We start from the raw sequence: 18,211 nt of genomic DNA on the forward strand, positions 1-18,211 counted from the left end.
ACGGACCAGATCTTTACTCTCGCAAGGATCCTGGAGGGAGCCTGGGAGTATGCCCAACCAGTCTACATGTGTTTTGTGGATCTGGAGAAGGCGTATGACCGGGTGCCCCGGGAGATACTGTGGGAGGTGCTGCGGGAGTACAGGGGTGAGGGGTCCCTTCTCAGGGCCATCCAATCTCTGTACGACCAAAGCGAGAGCTGTGTCCGGGTTCTCGGCAGTAAGTCGGACTCGTTTCAGGTGAGAGTTGGCCTCCGCCAGGGCTGCGCTTTGTCACCAATCCTGTTTGTAGTATTTATGGACAGGATATCGGCGTAGTCGGGGTGGAGAGGGGTTGCAGTTCGGTGGGCTGGGGATCTCATCGCTGCTTTTGCAGATGATGTGGTCCTGATGGCATCATCGGCCTGTGACCTTCAGCACTCACTGGATCGGTTCGCAGCCGAGTGTGAAGCGGCTGGGATGAGGATCAGCACCTCTAAATCGGAGGCCATGGTTCTCAGCAGGAAACCGATGGAGTGCCTTCTCCAGGTAGGGAATGAGTCCTTACCCCCAAGTGAAGGAGTTCAAGTACCTTGGGGTCTTGTTCGCGAGTGAGGGGACAATGGAGCGGGAGATTGGTCGGAGAATCGGCACAGCAGGTGCGGTATTACATTCAATTTATCGCACCGTTGTGACGAAAAAGAGAGCTGAGCCAGAAGGCAAAGCTCTCAATCTACCGGTCAGTTTTTGTTCCTACCCTCACCTATGGTCATGAAGGCTGGGTCATGACCGAAAGAACAAGATCCAGGGTACAAGCGGCCGAAATGGGTTTCCTCAGGAGGGTAGCTGGCGTCTCCCTTAGAGATAGGGTGAGAAGCTCAGTTATCCGTGAGGAGCTCGGAGTAGAGCCGCTGCTCGCTGCGTCGAAAGGAGCCAGTTGAGGTGGTTCGGGCATCTGGTAAGGATGCCCCCTGGGGCGCCTCCCTAGGGAGGTGTTCAGGCACGTCCAGCTGGGAGGAGGCCTCGGGGAGACCCAGGACTAGGTGGAGGGATTATATCTCTAACCTGGCCTGGGAACGCCTCGGGATCCCCCAGTCGGAGCTGGTTAATGTGGCCCGGGGAAAGGGAAGTTTGGGGTCCCCTGCTGGAGCTGCTACCCCCGCGACCCGACCCCGGATAAGCGGATGAAGATGGATGGATGGATGGAATCTAAAATACATCATAGAATAAAAACAATGGCATGTGTATTATCATGTTAAAATCTTGAGGCAAGTAATTCAATGTGTAATAAATGATAATAATAATGATAATAATAATAATAATGATAATAATAATAATAATGATAATAATAATGATAATAATAATAATGATAATAATGATAATAATAATAATGATAATGATAATAATAATAATGATAATAATAATAATAATAATAATAATAATAATGAGAATAATGATAATAATAATATTAAAAATAATGAGAATAATAATAATAATGATAATGGTAATGATAATAATAATAATAATAATGATAATAATAATAATAATAATAATAATGATAATAATAATAATAATGATAATAATAATGATAATGATAATAATAATAATAATAATAATAATAATAATGATAATAATAATAATTATTATAATAATAATAATAATAATAATGATAATAATAATGATAATAATGATAATAATGATAATAATAATAATGATGATAATAATAATAATAATAATGATAATAATAATAATAATAATAATGATAATAATAATAATGATAATAATAATGATAATAATAATAATGATAATAATAATAATAATGATAATAATAATAATAATAATAATAATAATAATAATAATGATAATAATAATAATAATAATAATAATGATAATAATAATAATAATAATGATAATAATAATAATAATAATAATAATAATAATAATGATAATAATAATAATGATATAATAATAATAATAATAATAATGATACTAATAATGATAATAATAATAATAATAATAATAATAATAATAATAATAATAATAATAATAATAATAATAAATATTAAGAATAGAGAAAGAAACACAACATTTTTATTAAATTATAAATAAGGTAGAACACAAATTATAAAGGACAACCAAGGCATCTTTAAAATATTGATTTAAATAAATTCTGTAAAAACATATCAGGTGGGACCCCCTCTGCAGGTGGAAATTAACCTCCGAAAAGGAAAGAATAATAAAATGTAAATAGCATGCTATAAAAGATATAAATATGTAAATATAAAAAAAATGGCGTGTAGCTGCTGCTCGCCCGGTGCGTTGTAAAAACACGCTGAAAGACGCCTTTTTCGTGGCATCAGACGCTGACGGCCACTGTCCAAACGTCCTTGTTTTACGAGTTCGGAGTGAGAACGGGTTGTTCTATGTTGGTGTATAAGGAGTCTATATCTGTTGAAAAGAGGAGAGTGTGACCGGGTAACTGAAGGTTCTTTATTTTATTAACAATCATATATGTCTGGGATATAGCTAGGGTGGAGTTCAGAAAGTGGGTTAATGAAATGGTCTATGTATTCTGTAATGTGATATGATTCTGAGCCGCAGTCACTTACTATTGGTCTGCCGACCGGAACAACAGAGGGGGCCGTCCAAGTCACAGGAGGCTTGTGGATGTTGGGGAGGAGGTAGAAGAGGCGAGGCCTGGGCTCATCGGGACCGTCCAGGTATTTTTTCTGTTTTAGGTTAATGTATTTGTTGTGATAAAGGTTGTCTGTAATGTCCCTGATAAGTGTTTGTGTTTCTACTTGTAAAGGGTGAGTGAGTGGTCTGTAATATGTGTTGTCATTTCACGGTCTGTTGGCTTCTAAAATGTAATTGTTCTTATCTTGGATGACTATTAAGCCCCTTTTCTCTGCAGGTTTTATGTGTTTGTTGAACATGAATTTACAGCCTCAATAACATAATTCAGTCTCAGTCCAAGAGTCCAACAATGAGTGAGATGTAATATTAAACCAGAGTTCAACAGTCCAACATATCAAATAACATAAAGTATTATTGATCATCTGATTCAGTTACTAAAAGTCCAGTATGTTAGATAAATGATCAAACACTAACAGTCAGTCAGCAGTTTCAGTGTGAAGGAGTCTATTTGTTCTTCTATCTTGACTTTACACTGAAGTCTTTGACTTCTTTCTTCATCTGATCTAACTTGACAACGACCTCCTGACAGAGATCAGCTGACTGGATGATGGAGTTTCTTAACTTTTCATCCTCTTCAGGGGTCGCAGTGACTCTGAAGAGTTTACAATGAGCAATAATCATCTATGAAACTCATCAGTATTTCATATACATGATGATCAGACACAAACAGGCAGTCAGCAGTTTCAGTGTGAAGAAGTCTTTCTCTTCTCCCTGCTGCTTATATTTCTTTTCAGTGAAGTCTTTGAGTTCTTTCTTCATCTGATCAAAGTCATCAACGACCTCTTGACAGCGATCAGCTGACTGCATGATGGAGTTTCTTAACTTTATGTCCTTTTCAGGGGTCGCAGTGACTGTGAAGATCAATAACAGATCACTTATGGAACTCATCACTTTTACAGCTGCAGACAAAACTTCTTCAATCCTATCAGCCAGTTCAGAAACTCGTCTCAGAATGCTGTGAAACTCCTCCATGTCTGTCAGATTGACTTCAGCCTGACATTCAGCTGTTCTTTGCTCCACCTTCTCACACATCCTCTTCATGTCTGTCAGAGTGTTTTCAGCCTGAAGTTCAGCTGATCTTTGCTCCACCTTCTCACACGTCCTCTTTATTTCTTCCAGGTCGTTCTTCAGCCGATCAACCATCTTCATGAACTCTTTCCCCAGCTCTCCTACTTTCTTTTCACTTTCGTTCTCTTTCCTTGTTTTTTTTTCATTTGCATCAGAAATCACACTTCCTCCTGTTGCAGCTACTAACGCTCCTGCTGTAAACGCTGCTGCTGCTGCTAAACTAGTCCCCCCAGTGAACGGAGCTGCAAGGGCCAGGAGTCCTAGTCCTACTCCTGCAGTAACACCTCCTGCTGTTTTGACTGTATCTGTTCTCTGCTGCATCTTTCTGACTTCATCAGCCATCTTCCTAAACTCTCTAACAATCTCTCTCATCTTCTGTTCTCTGATGTCAAACTCTCTGATGAATAAAGCTGCATGTTTAATAAGTTTGTTCATTAATTCAGACAGATCAGGAGAGAAGTCTCTGCTTCTTCTTGGTGTTGACCCTGAACCCCCCATCTCCAGGTCTCCTGGTCCTCCTGGAGAGTTGAGATCTCCTCTTCAGAGTGATGAAGAAGCTGACTTTAAATCAAACTGGGATCTGATGTGATCAGAAAGGTTCTGTGGAGACAGGAAGAGACACACATCATCAGAATAAACACACACACACACACACACACACACACACACACACACACACACACACACACACACACACAGGTGTGTCCTCCAGCTCCTCTCAGGTTCACACACACACACACACACACACACACACACACACACACACAGGTGTGTCCTCCAGCTCCTCTCAGGTACACACACACACACACACACACACACACACACACACACACACACACACACACACACACACACACACACACACACACACACACACACACACACACACACACACACACACAGGGGTGCTCACTCCAGCACACACACACACACACACACACACACACACACACACACACACAGGTGTTTCCTCCAGCTCCTCTCAGGTACACACACACACACACACACACACACACACACACACACACACACACACACACACACACACAGGTGTGTCCTCCAGCTCCTCTCAGGTACACACACACACACACACACACACACACACACACACACACACACACACACACACACACACACACACACACACACACACACACACACACACACACACACACACACAGGTGTGTCCTCCAGCTCCTCTCAGGTACCCTCTGCTGCAGCTGGGAGGAAACTCCAGCTCACCTTAGATTTCTGACATTTAAGAACTCCCTATTCCTTTCAGATTAAAAGAAAACTCTGAGTTAGAGCAGCAGAGGAAACTAACCTCAGCCAACATCAACAATAACACTGATCTGATATTCAATATGTTTCATGTTTAACTGTGGACTCCTGGACTGAGAATTATTTCATTGAAGCCTAACCCTAACCTGAAGAAACCTAAATGAAAGCCTCCAGAGAGCATTATTCATATAACAATAACTCAGACGGTTCCATACAACGCTCTTCACAAGTAAAATGAAAGATCAGTTCACTACTCTCGTTGAATTGTGGGTGTTTTATTTAACATTTTAGCACATTTCTGGTTTTTAAACAAAAAAAAATAAATAGGTATGATGAAAAAAAAAAAACGTAAGCGCAAAAAACGTGACAAAAATATCGAAAAAAGTAACTTAGTCAAACACAAAACATCGAATAAAAACATTGGAAAACAAATCTGAAAAAAACTCTTCAAGAAAGTACCGGAAAGCTAGAAAATATACACAATAATGTTGAAAAAAGTGCCACATTAAGTTTTTAGACGAGAGGACAACAACAAGGGTTGATCAGCCCTGAACCCTGGAGAGTTAATAAATATGTAACACGGTTCATAATGATCCTCCTAAACTAATATCCTGTTAGTGATATGTGGAGAGTTTACAGCCTCTTCTTCAGAAACTGTGTTGGTCAACGTGAACAAATACTGAACATCTGATATATCATCACATCACTGAATATATATTTAGTCTTCTGACCACAGTCAGCTCTTCATCAAGAGGGTTTAGTGCAAAGTCCCAAAAAAGTTCCTCAGCCATCATAGAAAAAGGGACAAGAACTTGGTGGGCCAAAATTTATTGTGACCCTTAATTAACATGCGGGCCGGATCAAAATCTGCAAGGGGCCGGACTTGGCCCGCAGGCCTTGAGTTTGACACATGTGGTTTAGTAGTTCTTACCTGTTTGTTGATGCAGGTACAGCAGCTCTGAGCTCAGTCTTCACCTCCACACGTCCTCTCTCAGTCTTCACCTCCACACGTCCTCTCTCAGTCTTCACCTCCACACGTCCTCTCTCAGTCTTCACCTCCACACGTCCTCTCTCAGTCTTCACCTCCACACGTCCTCTCAGTCTTCACCTCCACACGTCCTCTCTCAGTCTTCACCTCCACACGTCCTCTCTCAGTCTTCACCTCCACACGTCCCTCTCAGTCTTCACCTCCACACGTCCTCTCTCAGTCTGTCTGATCAGCATCCGTCCACCTGAGTTATTTCTCTATAATCGCATGACCAGAGCAACCAATCAGACTGCAGCGTCTCATCTGTGAGGACTATAAAGTCTACAGAGAAAGATAAAGAACAATAAAGTGCTCAGTTCTGTTGCTGCAGCGTCTCGCCCAAAGTAACAGATTAACTTTTACTGACCGTTTCATAGAGATAAGGAACAATAAAGTCATCAACAGTCATCACCATGACGGTTCTGTTTCTGAACCAGGAGGTCAAAATATAAAAGGTTAAAAGTGAAGTCAAAGTCACACGGAAAAGACCAAAACTGTCAATCAAAACAAACTATAACAAAATATAACAAAAATTAAAAAGAGACAGAGGACCCTATCTTGCACCCAGTTCAACTGACTTTGTAAACTGAAATCACATGACCAGAGCAACCAATCAGACTGCAGCAGCGTCTCACCTGTGAGGACAAGAGTTACAGTAGAAGTAGAAAGTGGTATGAAAAGTAAAGAATCAAGTAAAGTACAAGTACCTCAACATGTGGAGTGAAGTACAGTACTGGAGTAACTGTACTTAGTTACTTTTCACCACTGGTTGACCTCATAGTCCCTTGGACCCCCGGAGAGCTGTCAGAAGGTCATAATATCAATAACTTCAAATGAACAGACTATTGATCTGCTACATGGACACCCTTTAAAGAGTACTTTTTAACCTCAATGGTAAGTATTTTAGGAAGTATTTTAGACATTTTACATGTTTTTAGTCCTTTTTAAAGTTAAATAAAATGTATATTAATGTTGGGATAGATTTCTGTATTGTGACACGGGGGCATTTATATTTACATGTATTTTCATATTTATCTTGATGTTCTAGTCTTTATTTGTAATCCTTCTAGGAGAGAGGCCAGGGCCGGACTGAAGGTGACCTTTATTACAGTTTCATACTGAGCAATAATACTTTATGTTATTTGATATGTTGGACTGTTGAACTCTGGTTTAATATTACATCTCACTCATTATTAATATGATATTTACTTTCTCTGAACATACTGCTGCTTATAAATCAGATCCAGAGCAGAGAAAACCAGTCTGATGATCTCTGAAACATAAAGTGATGCCAGCTGAGAATAGATGATCCGTGTAGTAACGTAGGTTACCAGTACCTTGTGGACTGGGCCGGATACGGACCTGAAGAACGCTCCTGGATTCCTGCCAGCCAGATCCTCAACGACACCCTCCTGGGGGACTTCTACATGGCCCACCTGGCGATCCACCTGGAGGCGTCTGTTGAGGAGGGGGTACTGTGATGGTTGGCTGGCTTGAGGTTTTTTTTTTTTTCTCGTATATATATATATATATACAAACGCCCCTCTACTGCACCTCGCCTACCCAGCTGAATTCCCCAAGACCTAACCCAACGCTGCTCTCTTTATCTTGCTGTACAAAGAAAAATAAAGCACCCACCTTAATGGGTTTTCACTGCAATCTGATTCTGGTCCATTCTTGTCCAGCCACATTAAATAGACCTTTTCTAACATACTGCGTTTTGGCCTTTAGAGACCCCCCCCCCCCAGCTGGCACACCTGGGTGAACCTTGTGACAAACAGAACTCGTTCCTAGACTGAGCATCTACATGTTATGTCCCCATCAATCATCATTCCTGTGCTGCTGAATGTTTCCTCCCAACTTTAGGCAGCGGGAGGGAGAGAGAGAGCCAGTCAGAGTCTTCATGGTGGAAATACAGGCAGTGCAGCTGTGGGACGTCCCACGTCTCCGCTAAACGTTACTGCCAATCAGATTTGGCTCGTTGAAATGTGATACAACTCAGAGAACTTAAAGCTGAGACAGACTGAGCATGCTCAGTTGCTGCTTCAACTGCACCAACTCACACAGCTGACAGACACACAGGTAAGAACAAAAACACACACACACACACACACACACACACACACACACACACACAAAGAAACATAATTACTGAGCTTGAAAGCACAATATTATGGTGAAATTAGATCTTGTGTTTGTTGAGTTAAAACCAAATTATTGTTGTATAAGCATAGCAAGCATCATAGCTAAAAGGCTAACAAAGGTAAGAGTTCTACATTAGCCCTTCAGTCATGACATGGAGACCGTAATCATACCTTCATTTTTTCCTCATATCTCCTCTTCTTTTCTTTCTTTTCTAAATTGGTCACCTGATGGCTTTGACGAGTCGAGGTGTCGCTGACTTTAGCCACTACTTCCATTAGAGTATTGTTCTATACAGTGGATCCCGTTTGACAGGTTTCTCTGGTCATGTGATTTCAGAGAAACGACTCAGAGGACTGAAAGCTGAGAGACAGACTGAGCACGCTCAGTTGCTGCTTCACCTGCACCGCCTCACAAACAGGTAAGAACACACAGACACACACACACACACACACACACACACAGACACACACACACACACACACACACACACACACACACACACACACACACACACACACACACACACACACACACACACACACACACACACACACACAGACACACACACAGACACACACACACACACACACACACACACACACACACACACACACACACACACACACACACACACACACACACACACACACACACACACACACACACACACACACACACACACACACACACACACACACACACACACACACACACACACACACACACACACACACACACACACACACACACACACACACATTTTAACTATTTATTTGTGTCCACATAATGATCACAAAAATGATACAGATACACAAATATTACAGATGCAGTACAATACATACGCAAACTCATGGACCAGTGGCAGGCAACAGGTCTTCACAACATCACTTAATAAGCCCAATACTCAGTTCTTAAGGGTATAAGTAGCCCAATACTCAGTTCTTAAGGGTATAAGTAGCACAATACTCAGTTCTTAAGGATATAAGTAGCACAATACTCAGTTCTTAAGGGTATAAGTAGCACAATACTCAGTTCTTAAGGGTATAAGTAGCCCAATACTCAGTTCTTAAGGGTATAAGTAGCACAATACTCAGTTCTTAAGGGTATAAGTAGCACCATACTCAGTTCTTAAGGGTATAAGGGTATAAGTAGCCCAATACTCAGTTCTTAAGGGTATAAGTAGCACAATACTCAGTTCTTAAGGGTATAAGTAGCACAATACTCAGTTCTTAAGGATATAAGTAGCCCAATACTCAGTTCTTAAGGGTATAAGTAGCACAATACTCAGTTCTTAAGGGTATAAGTAGCACAATACTCAGTTCCTAAGGATATAAGTAGCACAATACTCAGTTCTTAAGGGTATAAGTAGCCCAATACTCAGTTCTTAAGGGTATAAGTAGCCCAATACTCAGTTCTTAAGGGTATAAGTAGCACAATACTCAGTTCCTAAGGATATAAGTAGCACAATACTCAGTTCTTAAGGGTATAAGTAGCCCAATACTCAGTTCTTAAGGGTATAAGTAGCCCAATACTCAGTTCTTAAGGGTATAAGTAGCACAATACTCAGTTCTTAAGGACACAGACACGCACACACACACACACACACACACACACACACACACACACACACACACACACACACACACACACACACACACACACACAGACAAACATACAGAAACAAGCCGTTTCTCAATGTCAAGGATCCTTCCTTGGTAGGATTAGTCCTGCCAAGTCAGGTCCTTCAGAGGTTAGGCCAGGCTCCTCCTTAGCGTTTGGACAACATGTACAATGGAACAGGCTAGCAAGTGCACGTCATTGCGTACTTGCGTCATTGAAAATGTTTCGCCGCATTCACTTCCACGCTGCTTTTCAAACTGGACGAGATGGATGTGGAACTGTGCTGTTCAATTTTCTTTTTTGAGGAGAAGATGTCCAGCAGGGTCATCAGCTCAGAACTGGTAGAAACCAGTAGGACCCAGGTACACCCATCTACTGTCTGGAGAAGATGTCCAGCAGGGCCATCAGCTCAGAACTGGTAGAAACCAGTGGGACCCAGGTACACCCATCTACTGTCAGGAGAAGATGTCCAGCAGGGCCATCAGCTCAGAACTGGTAGAAACCAGTGGGACCCAGGTACACCCATCTACTGTCTGGAGAAGATGTCCAGCAGTGCCATCAGCTCAGAACTGGTAGAAACCAGTGGGGCCCAGGTACACCCATCTACTGTCCGGAGAAGACTGGCCAGAAGTGGTCTTCATGGAAGACTTGCAGCCAAAAAGCCATACCTCCAACATAGAAACAAGGCCAAGCGACTCAGCTATGCACGGAAAAAAATAGTAACTGGGGTGCAGAAAAATGGCAGCAGGTGCTCTGGACTGATGAGGCAAAATTTGAAATATTTGGCTGTAGCAGAAGGCAGGTTGTTGGCCGAAGGGCTGGAGAGCGGTACAATAATGAGTGTCTTTAGGCAACAGTGAAGCATTGGGGAGGTTCCTTGCAAGTTTGGGGCTGCATTTCTGCAAATGGAGTTGGAGATTTGGTCAGGATTAATGGTGTCTTCAATGCTGAGAAATACAGGCAGATACTTATCGAGGCAGATACAGCGAGGCGTATGATTGGCCCCAAAGTTATTCTGCAGCAGGACAACGACCCTAAACATACAGCCAAGGTCATTAATAACTATTTTCAGTGTAAAGAAGAACCAGAAGTCTGGAAAGTGATGGCATGGCCCCCACAGAGCCCTAGTCTCAGCATCATGGAGTCTGTTTGGGAGAACATGAAGAGACAGAAGGATTTGAGAAGATCTGTGGTTAGTTCTCCAAGATGTCTGGAACAACCTACCAGCCGAGTTCCTTCATAAACTTTGTGCAGGTGTACCTAGAAGAACTGATGCTGTCTTGAAGGCAAAGGGGGGTCACACCAAATATTGATTTGATTTAGATTCCTCTTCTGTTCATTCACTGCATTTTGTTAATTGATGAAAATAAACTATTAACACTTCCATTTTTGAAAGCATTCTTAATTTACAGCCTTTTTTCATACCTGCCTAAAACGTTTGCACAGTACTGTATATATTATATCCAAACAAGCCCTAGTGATAAAGTTGAAGATTATATTTAATTATTAAAAAAAACACTTAGCTGTCTGACAGACAGTTTCCCCCAGAGTGGCGAGGATTGTGTGTGTGTGTACCTGAGTGGAGCTGTGAGGAAACACCTGTGTGTGTGTGTGTGTGTGTGTGTGTTTATTCTGATGATGTGAGTCTCTTTCTGTCTCCACAGAACCTTTCTGATCACATCAGCACAGTTTGATTTAAAGTCAGCGTCTTCATCACTCTGAAGAGGAGATCTCAACTCTCCAGGAGGACCAGGAGACCTGGAGATGGGGGGTTCAGGGTCAACACCAAGATCAAGCAGAAGATTGAGCGTATACCTCCCTCCTGATAGAGAAATGCAGCAGAGAAGAGATGAAGCCAGAGAGATGCAGCAGAGAAGAGATGAAGTCAGAGAGATGCAGCGGAGAAGAGATGAAGCCAGAGAGATGCAGAAGAGAAGAGATGAAGTCAGAAGAGCAGGATATGTTGCTGGAGGAGCAGGAGCAGGAGTAGCAGTAGGATTCCTGCTCCTTGCAGCTCCGGTCAATGGGGGGGTTAGTTTAGCAGCAGTAGTAGCATTACTGTTTGCAGTAGTAGCAGGAGTGTTAGGGGTAGCAGGAGGAGCAGTAGCAGGAGCAGCAGTAGGACTACGAAGCCTGTGCTTTGCAGCTTCGTCCACTGGGGGGGCTAGTTTAGCAGAAAGAAGGTTAGCAGAAGCAGGAGGAGCAGTAGTAGAAGGACCGTTAGCAGTAGCAGGAAGAGCAGTAGCAGGAGGAGCAGCAGCAGAAGCAGCAGTAGTAGAAGGAGGGATAGTAGTAGTAGAAAAAGTGTTAGCAGCAGCAGGAAGAGCAGTAATATCAGTAGTAGCAGAAGCAATAGGAGAAGGATTGTTAGCATTATTTGGAGGAGCAGTAGCAGGAGGAGTAGGAGCAGCAGTAGGAATAGTCCTGGTCCTTGCAGCTCCGTTCCCTGGGGTGGCTAGTTTAGCAGCAGGATCAGTGTTAGCAGCAGCAGGAGTAGGACTCCTGGTCCTTGCAGCTCGGTTCACTGGGGGGGCTAGTTTAGCAGCAGCAGTAGGAGCAGGAGTGTTAGCAGTAGCAGGAGGAGCAGCAGCAGGAGGAGTAGGAGCAGGAGGAGTAGGAGCAGTAGTAGGAATAGGACTGGTCCTTGCAGCTCCGTTCACTAAGGGGGCTAGTTTAGCAGCAGCAGTAGGAGCTGTAGCAGGAGGAGTAGGAGCAGTAGTAGGAGTAGGAATAGGACTCCTGGTCCTTGCAGCTCTGTTCACTGGGGGGGTTAGTTTAGCAGCAATAGGAGCAGAAGCGTTAGCAGTATTAGGAGGAGTAGTAGCAGGAGGAGCAGTAGCAGCAGAAGACGCAGGAGCAGGAGCCGCAGCCGCAGCAGGAGGAATAGGAGCAGGAGTAGGAATAGGACTCCTGGTCCTTGCAGCTCAGGTCACTGGGGGGTCTGGTTTAGCAGCAGGAGCAGCGTTAGCAGTAGTCTCAGGAGGAGTTGCAGCAGGAGCACTAGTAGGAGGAATATGAGCTGTGGTTGTAAATGCAATAAAAACAATGAAAGATAACAGAAGTATAATGAAAGTAGGAGAGCTGGGGAAAGACTTCATGAAGATCATAGAACGGCTGAAGAACGACCTGGAAGAAATAAAGAGGACGTGTGAGAAGTTGGAGCAAAGATCAGCTGAACTTCAGGCTAGAAAGACTCTGACAGACATGGAGGGGTTTTGTAGAAAATTCTAAGAGACGTGTTCGTTGAATTTCTGAGGAAGAAGAGGCTCGGGTCCAATTGAGGATTAAACAAAGGATTTAATGAAAACAGAAAGATGAAATGACATGACAAAACCATAAAACACTAAAACACAAAAACACTGCTAGCAGCGGACTGGAAAATATGCTTCCCCTGGTGGAGTCACAATTTAACAGTCCTGAAATCACCTCACTACTCCAAAAGTATTCCTACTCCAATTGTGAGTGGTTCCTTGAATCTCTCACAAGATAAGGACACACCTCCAGGTCACAGACAGGGTCTTTATCTTGGTAGTCCCAATTTTATTCAGATTTACAGGGATATGCATTTATCTTGCTCTAATCTAGTCTGTGACAGCAGGGTGTGGCTCTCAAAGCTGTTTAAACAATAGGTCTCCTTGTGTGGGGACAAGGAGCTTCCTCATGTATGCTGAATGGCAGACATGATGTGATTATTCTTCAGAAGGTTGGGAAGGTGAGAGGCAGACAAATGCTGATTAAGTCTTGGTCTCTCAGCTCTTCTTCTCTGAGCCGTGGACCAGCCAGGATGACACTGTAGAACTAAAGCAGTTAGTTGTACCCAGTCGTGTTCAATAAAGTGTTTGACCAAAGGAATGTGTGTCCTTTCTGCAAATGTTATACTTATGTTGTGTAAACTTGGTAAGTATAGTGTTACCTGTTTTGCCCCCATATTGAATACCACACTGCTTACATCTTATTAAATACACACAATTATTAGAGTGGACATTACAATTCCTCTGTGTTAAATAAACATGGTTGTGTTGGTTACGCACCCAATATTATTGCTTGAAAAAATTCCCCCTGCCAAATCGGTCTAGGGTCAGAAATCGGTTTCAATTTAGCTTTCACCAGATTATCTTGTGCATTTTTGTTCTTTCTAAATTCAGCAATATTTCTAAAACCCTTCAGCAGCTGAGTCTTCCAACAAAATGGTTGAAATGAGTTTTAATCACTTTAAGCAGCAGTACTGTTGCTGGAGAATACGTGGTGATGACTGGTAATAGGGGACTGACATTAAGAGGTGTAGTCTGCTGGAAGGTCCTGAGTACTCTGTGTAGTAAAGTCCTGGTCTACCCCCTAGTGGAGAGAACAGCTAACAGCACTTTGGTGGCTTCTCTGAAATCCTGCTGTCTAGTGCAGATTCTGTGGAAATTAAGTAACTGTGATTGAACTAATCCTGCAAAAGTAAAACTGGATTCATACAGTAGAGCGTGCGTATCTGTCTCCTTGAAAAAAAGCTTAATGTCCAGTCTACCATCGTCCTTAAAGTCAGGGCCCTTAAATGTGGTCTATCTAAAACTCCACAGAGGTCAGGCTGGAATCAGCTTTGAGCTTGATAGATGGATTGTGGTTATTTAAGGTGATCAAAAATAAATCAAAATCCTCTCTCGAGTGCGGCCAGATCCCCCAAATTATTTACAAATAACCTGCTCTTGTTTCTAACTTGACATATTATGATTTTTGTTGATTTATTTATTTTATGAGTTGGCTGCTGTTTGTGCATCTACTAAAATAGCATCATATTTGGGATGTATGCAAATTTACTGTGTTTGTGATTGTATGTAATTTACTGTGTTTGTATTGTATATATCCTCGAAAATGAGATGATTCATCTCAAGGGTTATCCTACTAATACATACAGCTAAATATCATCTAAAAGTCTATAGTAGTAGAGAGGATATTTTATATATGTCTTCTGGAAGACTGATAGTACACTGCTGCCTCCCACTGGTGATCAGGACAATCTCATTAACATTCAAGCTCCTATTGGACATATACAGTATATATATATATCTATATATATATATCTATATCTATATATATCTATATATATCTATATATATATATATATATATATATATATATATATATATATATATATATATATATATATAGATGACCAGACTCTACATGAATATAAAGTCCAACTCCAGGACCAGACTACATGAATATAAAGTCCAACTCCAGGACCAGACTACATGAATATAAAGTCCAACTCCAGGACCAGACTACATGAATATAAAGTCCTACTCCAGGACCAGACTCTACATGAATATAAAGTCCAACTACAGGACCAGACTCTACATGAATATAAAGTCCAACTCCAGGACCAGACTACATGAATATAAAGTCCAACTCCAGGACCAGACTACATGAATATAAAGTCCAACTCCAGGACCAGACTCTACAGAAACACATTAATGGAGTCACACATCATCAGAAAGAGATTTAGTTTATTAGATACCTCGACACAACGTACAACTAAACATCAACAGGACTTTTTCTGCAGATATTGTGTGTAAATGCTGAATGTTGAAACTGATCCTAAACTGGATTTCTGGTTTCATTTTGGAGAGTTTTTTAAACAATGTTTTGATGTCATCTCATCACTATGATAAAAATGTTTTATGAATTCATACTGTAAACTATTTTCTCAATTAACAAGAAAAAAGAGATAAACATACAAAAATATCCAGCGTATATAAACACCATCTCATTCTAATAAATCAGAACAAAGAAAGAAAATGTTTCTGCATGATGCTGTTAGTACAAACTCAACACTTCCTGTTTCAAAGTAAAAGCCCTCTGGACAGAATCCTTTAGTTTCTATCCAGGCTTTTATTGTGAAACATGTGCAGGGCCCCCCCTCGGTGCATCAGCTGCAGCTGCTGCCATCTTGTGGCGCTGCTACGTTACTACACGGATCATCTATTCTCAGCTGGCATCACTTTATGTTTCAGACAGATTTATAAGCAGCAGCATGTTCAGAGAAAGTAGATATCATATTAATAACACGGAGGACTTTCTTCAGATTAACAGGATCAGACGATCATCTAATAATCATAATAATACATTTCATTTATATAGCGCTTTTCATGGTACTCAAAGACACTTTACAGTAAAAAACAAAAGTTTTTATACAACAGATAAGCAATAAAACCAACACATAAAACAAGCATTTTAGAAGCAATTAAAAACAATAACAGCAGTAACTATCAGCTGAGAAATGTAAGACTATTTCATGTAGACAGCTAATCTGAACAGGTGTGTTATGATGAATGTCCAGGTCAGTACAGTCACGGATGTGTTTGGGTAGGGAGTTCCAGAGGGAGGGGGCTGTAGGTGTGTATGGGTAGGGAGTTGTAGAGGGAGGGGGCTGTAGATGTGTTTGGGTAGGGAGTTCCAGAGGGAGGGGGCTGTAGGTGTGTATGGGTAGGGAGTTGTAGAGGGAGGGGGCTGTAGGTGTGTATGGGTAGGGAGTTCCAGAGGGAGGGGGCTGTAGGTGTGTATGGGTAGGGAGTTGTAGAGGGAGGGGGCTGTAGGTGTGTATGGGTAGGGAGTTCCAGAGGGAGGAGGCTGTAGATGTGTATGGGTAGGGAGTTCCAGAGGGAGGGGGCTGTAGGTGTGTATGGGTAGAGAGTTGTAGAGGGAGGGGGCTGTAGGTGTGTATGGGTAGAGAGTTCCAGAGGGGGGGGGCTGTAGGTGTGTATGGGTAGGGAGTTCCAGAGGGAGGGGGCTGTAGGTGTGTATGGGTAGGGAGTTCTAGAGGGAGGGGGCTGTAGATGTGTATGGGTAGAGAGCTGTAGAGGGAGGGGGCTGTAGGTGTGTATGGGTAGGGAGTTCCAGAGGGAGGGGGCTGTAGATGTGTATGGGTAGAGAGCTGTAGAGGGAGGGGGCTGTAGGTGTGTATGGGTAGAGAGTTCCAGAGGGAGGGGGCTGTAGGTGTGTATGGGTAGGGAGTTCCAGAGGGAGGGGGCTGTAGATGTGTTTGGGTAGAGAGTTCCAGAGGGAGGGGGCTGTAGATGTGTATGGGTAGAGAGTTCCAGAGGGAGGGGGCTGTAGGTGTGTATGGGTAGGGAGTTGTAGAGGGAGGGGGCTGTAGGTGTGTATGGGTAGGGAGTTCCAGAGGGAGGGGGCTGTAGGTGTGTATGGGTAGAGAGTTGTAGAGGGAGGGGGCTGTAGGTGTGTATGGGTAGGGAGTTGTAGAGGGAGGGGGCTGTAGGTGTGTATGGGTAGGGAGTTCCAGAGGGAGGGGGCTGTAGGTGTGTATGGGTAGAGAGTTCCAGAGGGAGGGGGCTGTAGATGTGTATGGGTAGGGAGTTCCAGAGGGAGGGGGCTGTAGGTGTGTATGGGTAGGGAGTTCCAGAGGGAGGGGGCTGTAGATGTGTATGGGTAGGGAGTTCCAGAGGGTGGGGGATGCAATGGTGAAAGCTCTGTCACCCCAAGTATGGCGCTCGGTCCTGAGTGGTGGGGAGAGGAGGTTTACGGGTGTGGGGTGGGGGGTTGTGGCAGAGGAGCAGGTCTGTGAGGTAGGAAGGAGCCTGGTTATGGAGGGCTTTGTGGGCAAGGAGGAGGACTTTAAACTGGATGTGCTGGGAAACAGAGAGCCAATGGAGGTTCTGAAGGACGGGAGTGATGTGATCACGGGAACGGGTGTGTGTGAGGAGACGGGCAGCAGAGTTTGGGATGTATTGGAGTTTATTTAAGGCTTCAACAGATGAAACATAGAGGATGCTGTTGCAGTAGTCAATTCTGGAAGTGATGAAGGTGTGAATTAACGTTTCGGCAGCAGAGAAGGTGAGTGATGGGCGGAGACGGGCAATGTTTTTGAGGTGAAAGAAAGCAGTTCTGGTTATTTGGTTGATGTGGTTTTCACAAGTGAGGTTTCTGTCGAAGATGACTCCCAGGTTATGGATGTCTGGGGATGGAGACAGGGTGGAGTGGTTGACAGTGAGACCGAAGATATGGGTGTTCTTTGTGAGGGATTTTGGGCCGATGAGCATTAAGTCAGATTTATTGTAGTTGATTTGGAGGAAGTTGGTATGCATCCAGGTTTAAATATTGATGAGGCAGTTGGTCAGGGTGGAGGATGTAGCTGTGGTGATGGATTTGGTAGAGATGTAGATCTGGACATCATCAGCGAAGCAGTGGAAGTGTTCACTGTTCTGTGAAGTCTTTGAGTTCTTCCTTCATCTTCTTCAAGTCATCGATGACTCCCTGACAGCAATCAGCTGACTGGCTGATGGGGTCTGTTAATGTTCTGTCTTCTTCAGGGGTTGCAGTGAGTGTGAAGACATTCCACATAGCAGACATTACTCCCTCATCTCTTCCCAGGATAGACTCTACTGTAAGAGTCTT

The 18,211-nt window shown here is 42.9% G+C and overlaps 1 protein-coding gene across 5 annotated transcripts; it reads right to left on the reverse strand.

Moving 5' to 3' along the window:
- Nucleotides 1–2,045: 2,045 nt before the first annotated feature.
- Nucleotides 2,046–8,606, reverse strand: LOC144514275 (uncharacterized). 5 transcript variants are annotated; one of them, XR_013501296.1, is made up of 6 exons: nucleotides 8,365–8,602; nucleotides 7,387–8,116; nucleotides 6,757–6,850; nucleotides 5,954–6,331; nucleotides 2,586–4,341; nucleotides 2,046–2,424 (listed from the first exon to the last, which is right to left on the reverse strand). XR_013501296.1 is itself a non-coding variant. In XM_078245464.1 (6 exons), the coding sequence occupies exon 6, from the start codon at nucleotides 4,237–4,239 to the stop codon at nucleotides 3,307–3,309; it is 933 nt and encodes a 310-aa protein (XP_078101590.1). In that variant the 5' UTR covers nucleotides 4,240–4,341; nucleotides 5,954–6,130; nucleotides 6,211–6,331; nucleotides 6,757–6,850; nucleotides 7,387–8,116; nucleotides 8,365–8,606; the 3' UTR covers nucleotides 2,046–3,306. The 5 variants fall into 5 exon arrangements, 4 of the variants coding, with proteins under 4 accessions (XP_078101590.1, XP_078101587.1, XP_078101586.1 ...); XM_078245464.1 differs by having other exon boundaries at nucleotides 2,046–4,341; nucleotides 5,954–6,130; nucleotides 6,211–6,331; nucleotides 8,365–8,606; XM_078245461.1 differs by adding an exon at nucleotides 6,417–6,477 and having other exon boundaries at nucleotides 2,046–4,341; nucleotides 8,365–8,603.
- Between the last annotated feature and the right edge of the window lie 9,605 nt (nucleotides 8,607–18,211).

This window comes from Sander vitreus, unplaced genomic scaffold (assembly GCF_031162955.1).
Source record: "Sander vitreus isolate 19-12246 unplaced genomic scaffold, sanVit1 ctg521_0, whole genome shotgun sequence".
Taxonomy (NCBI): Eukaryota; Metazoa; Chordata; class Actinopteri; order Perciformes; family Percidae; genus Sander; species Sander vitreus.

Coding starts and splice junctions, on each gene's coding strand:
- LOC144514275 (XM_078245464.1), bottom strand. CDS start 4,239: ATGGGGGGTTCAGGGTCAACACCAAGAAGAAGCAGAGACTTCTCTCCT.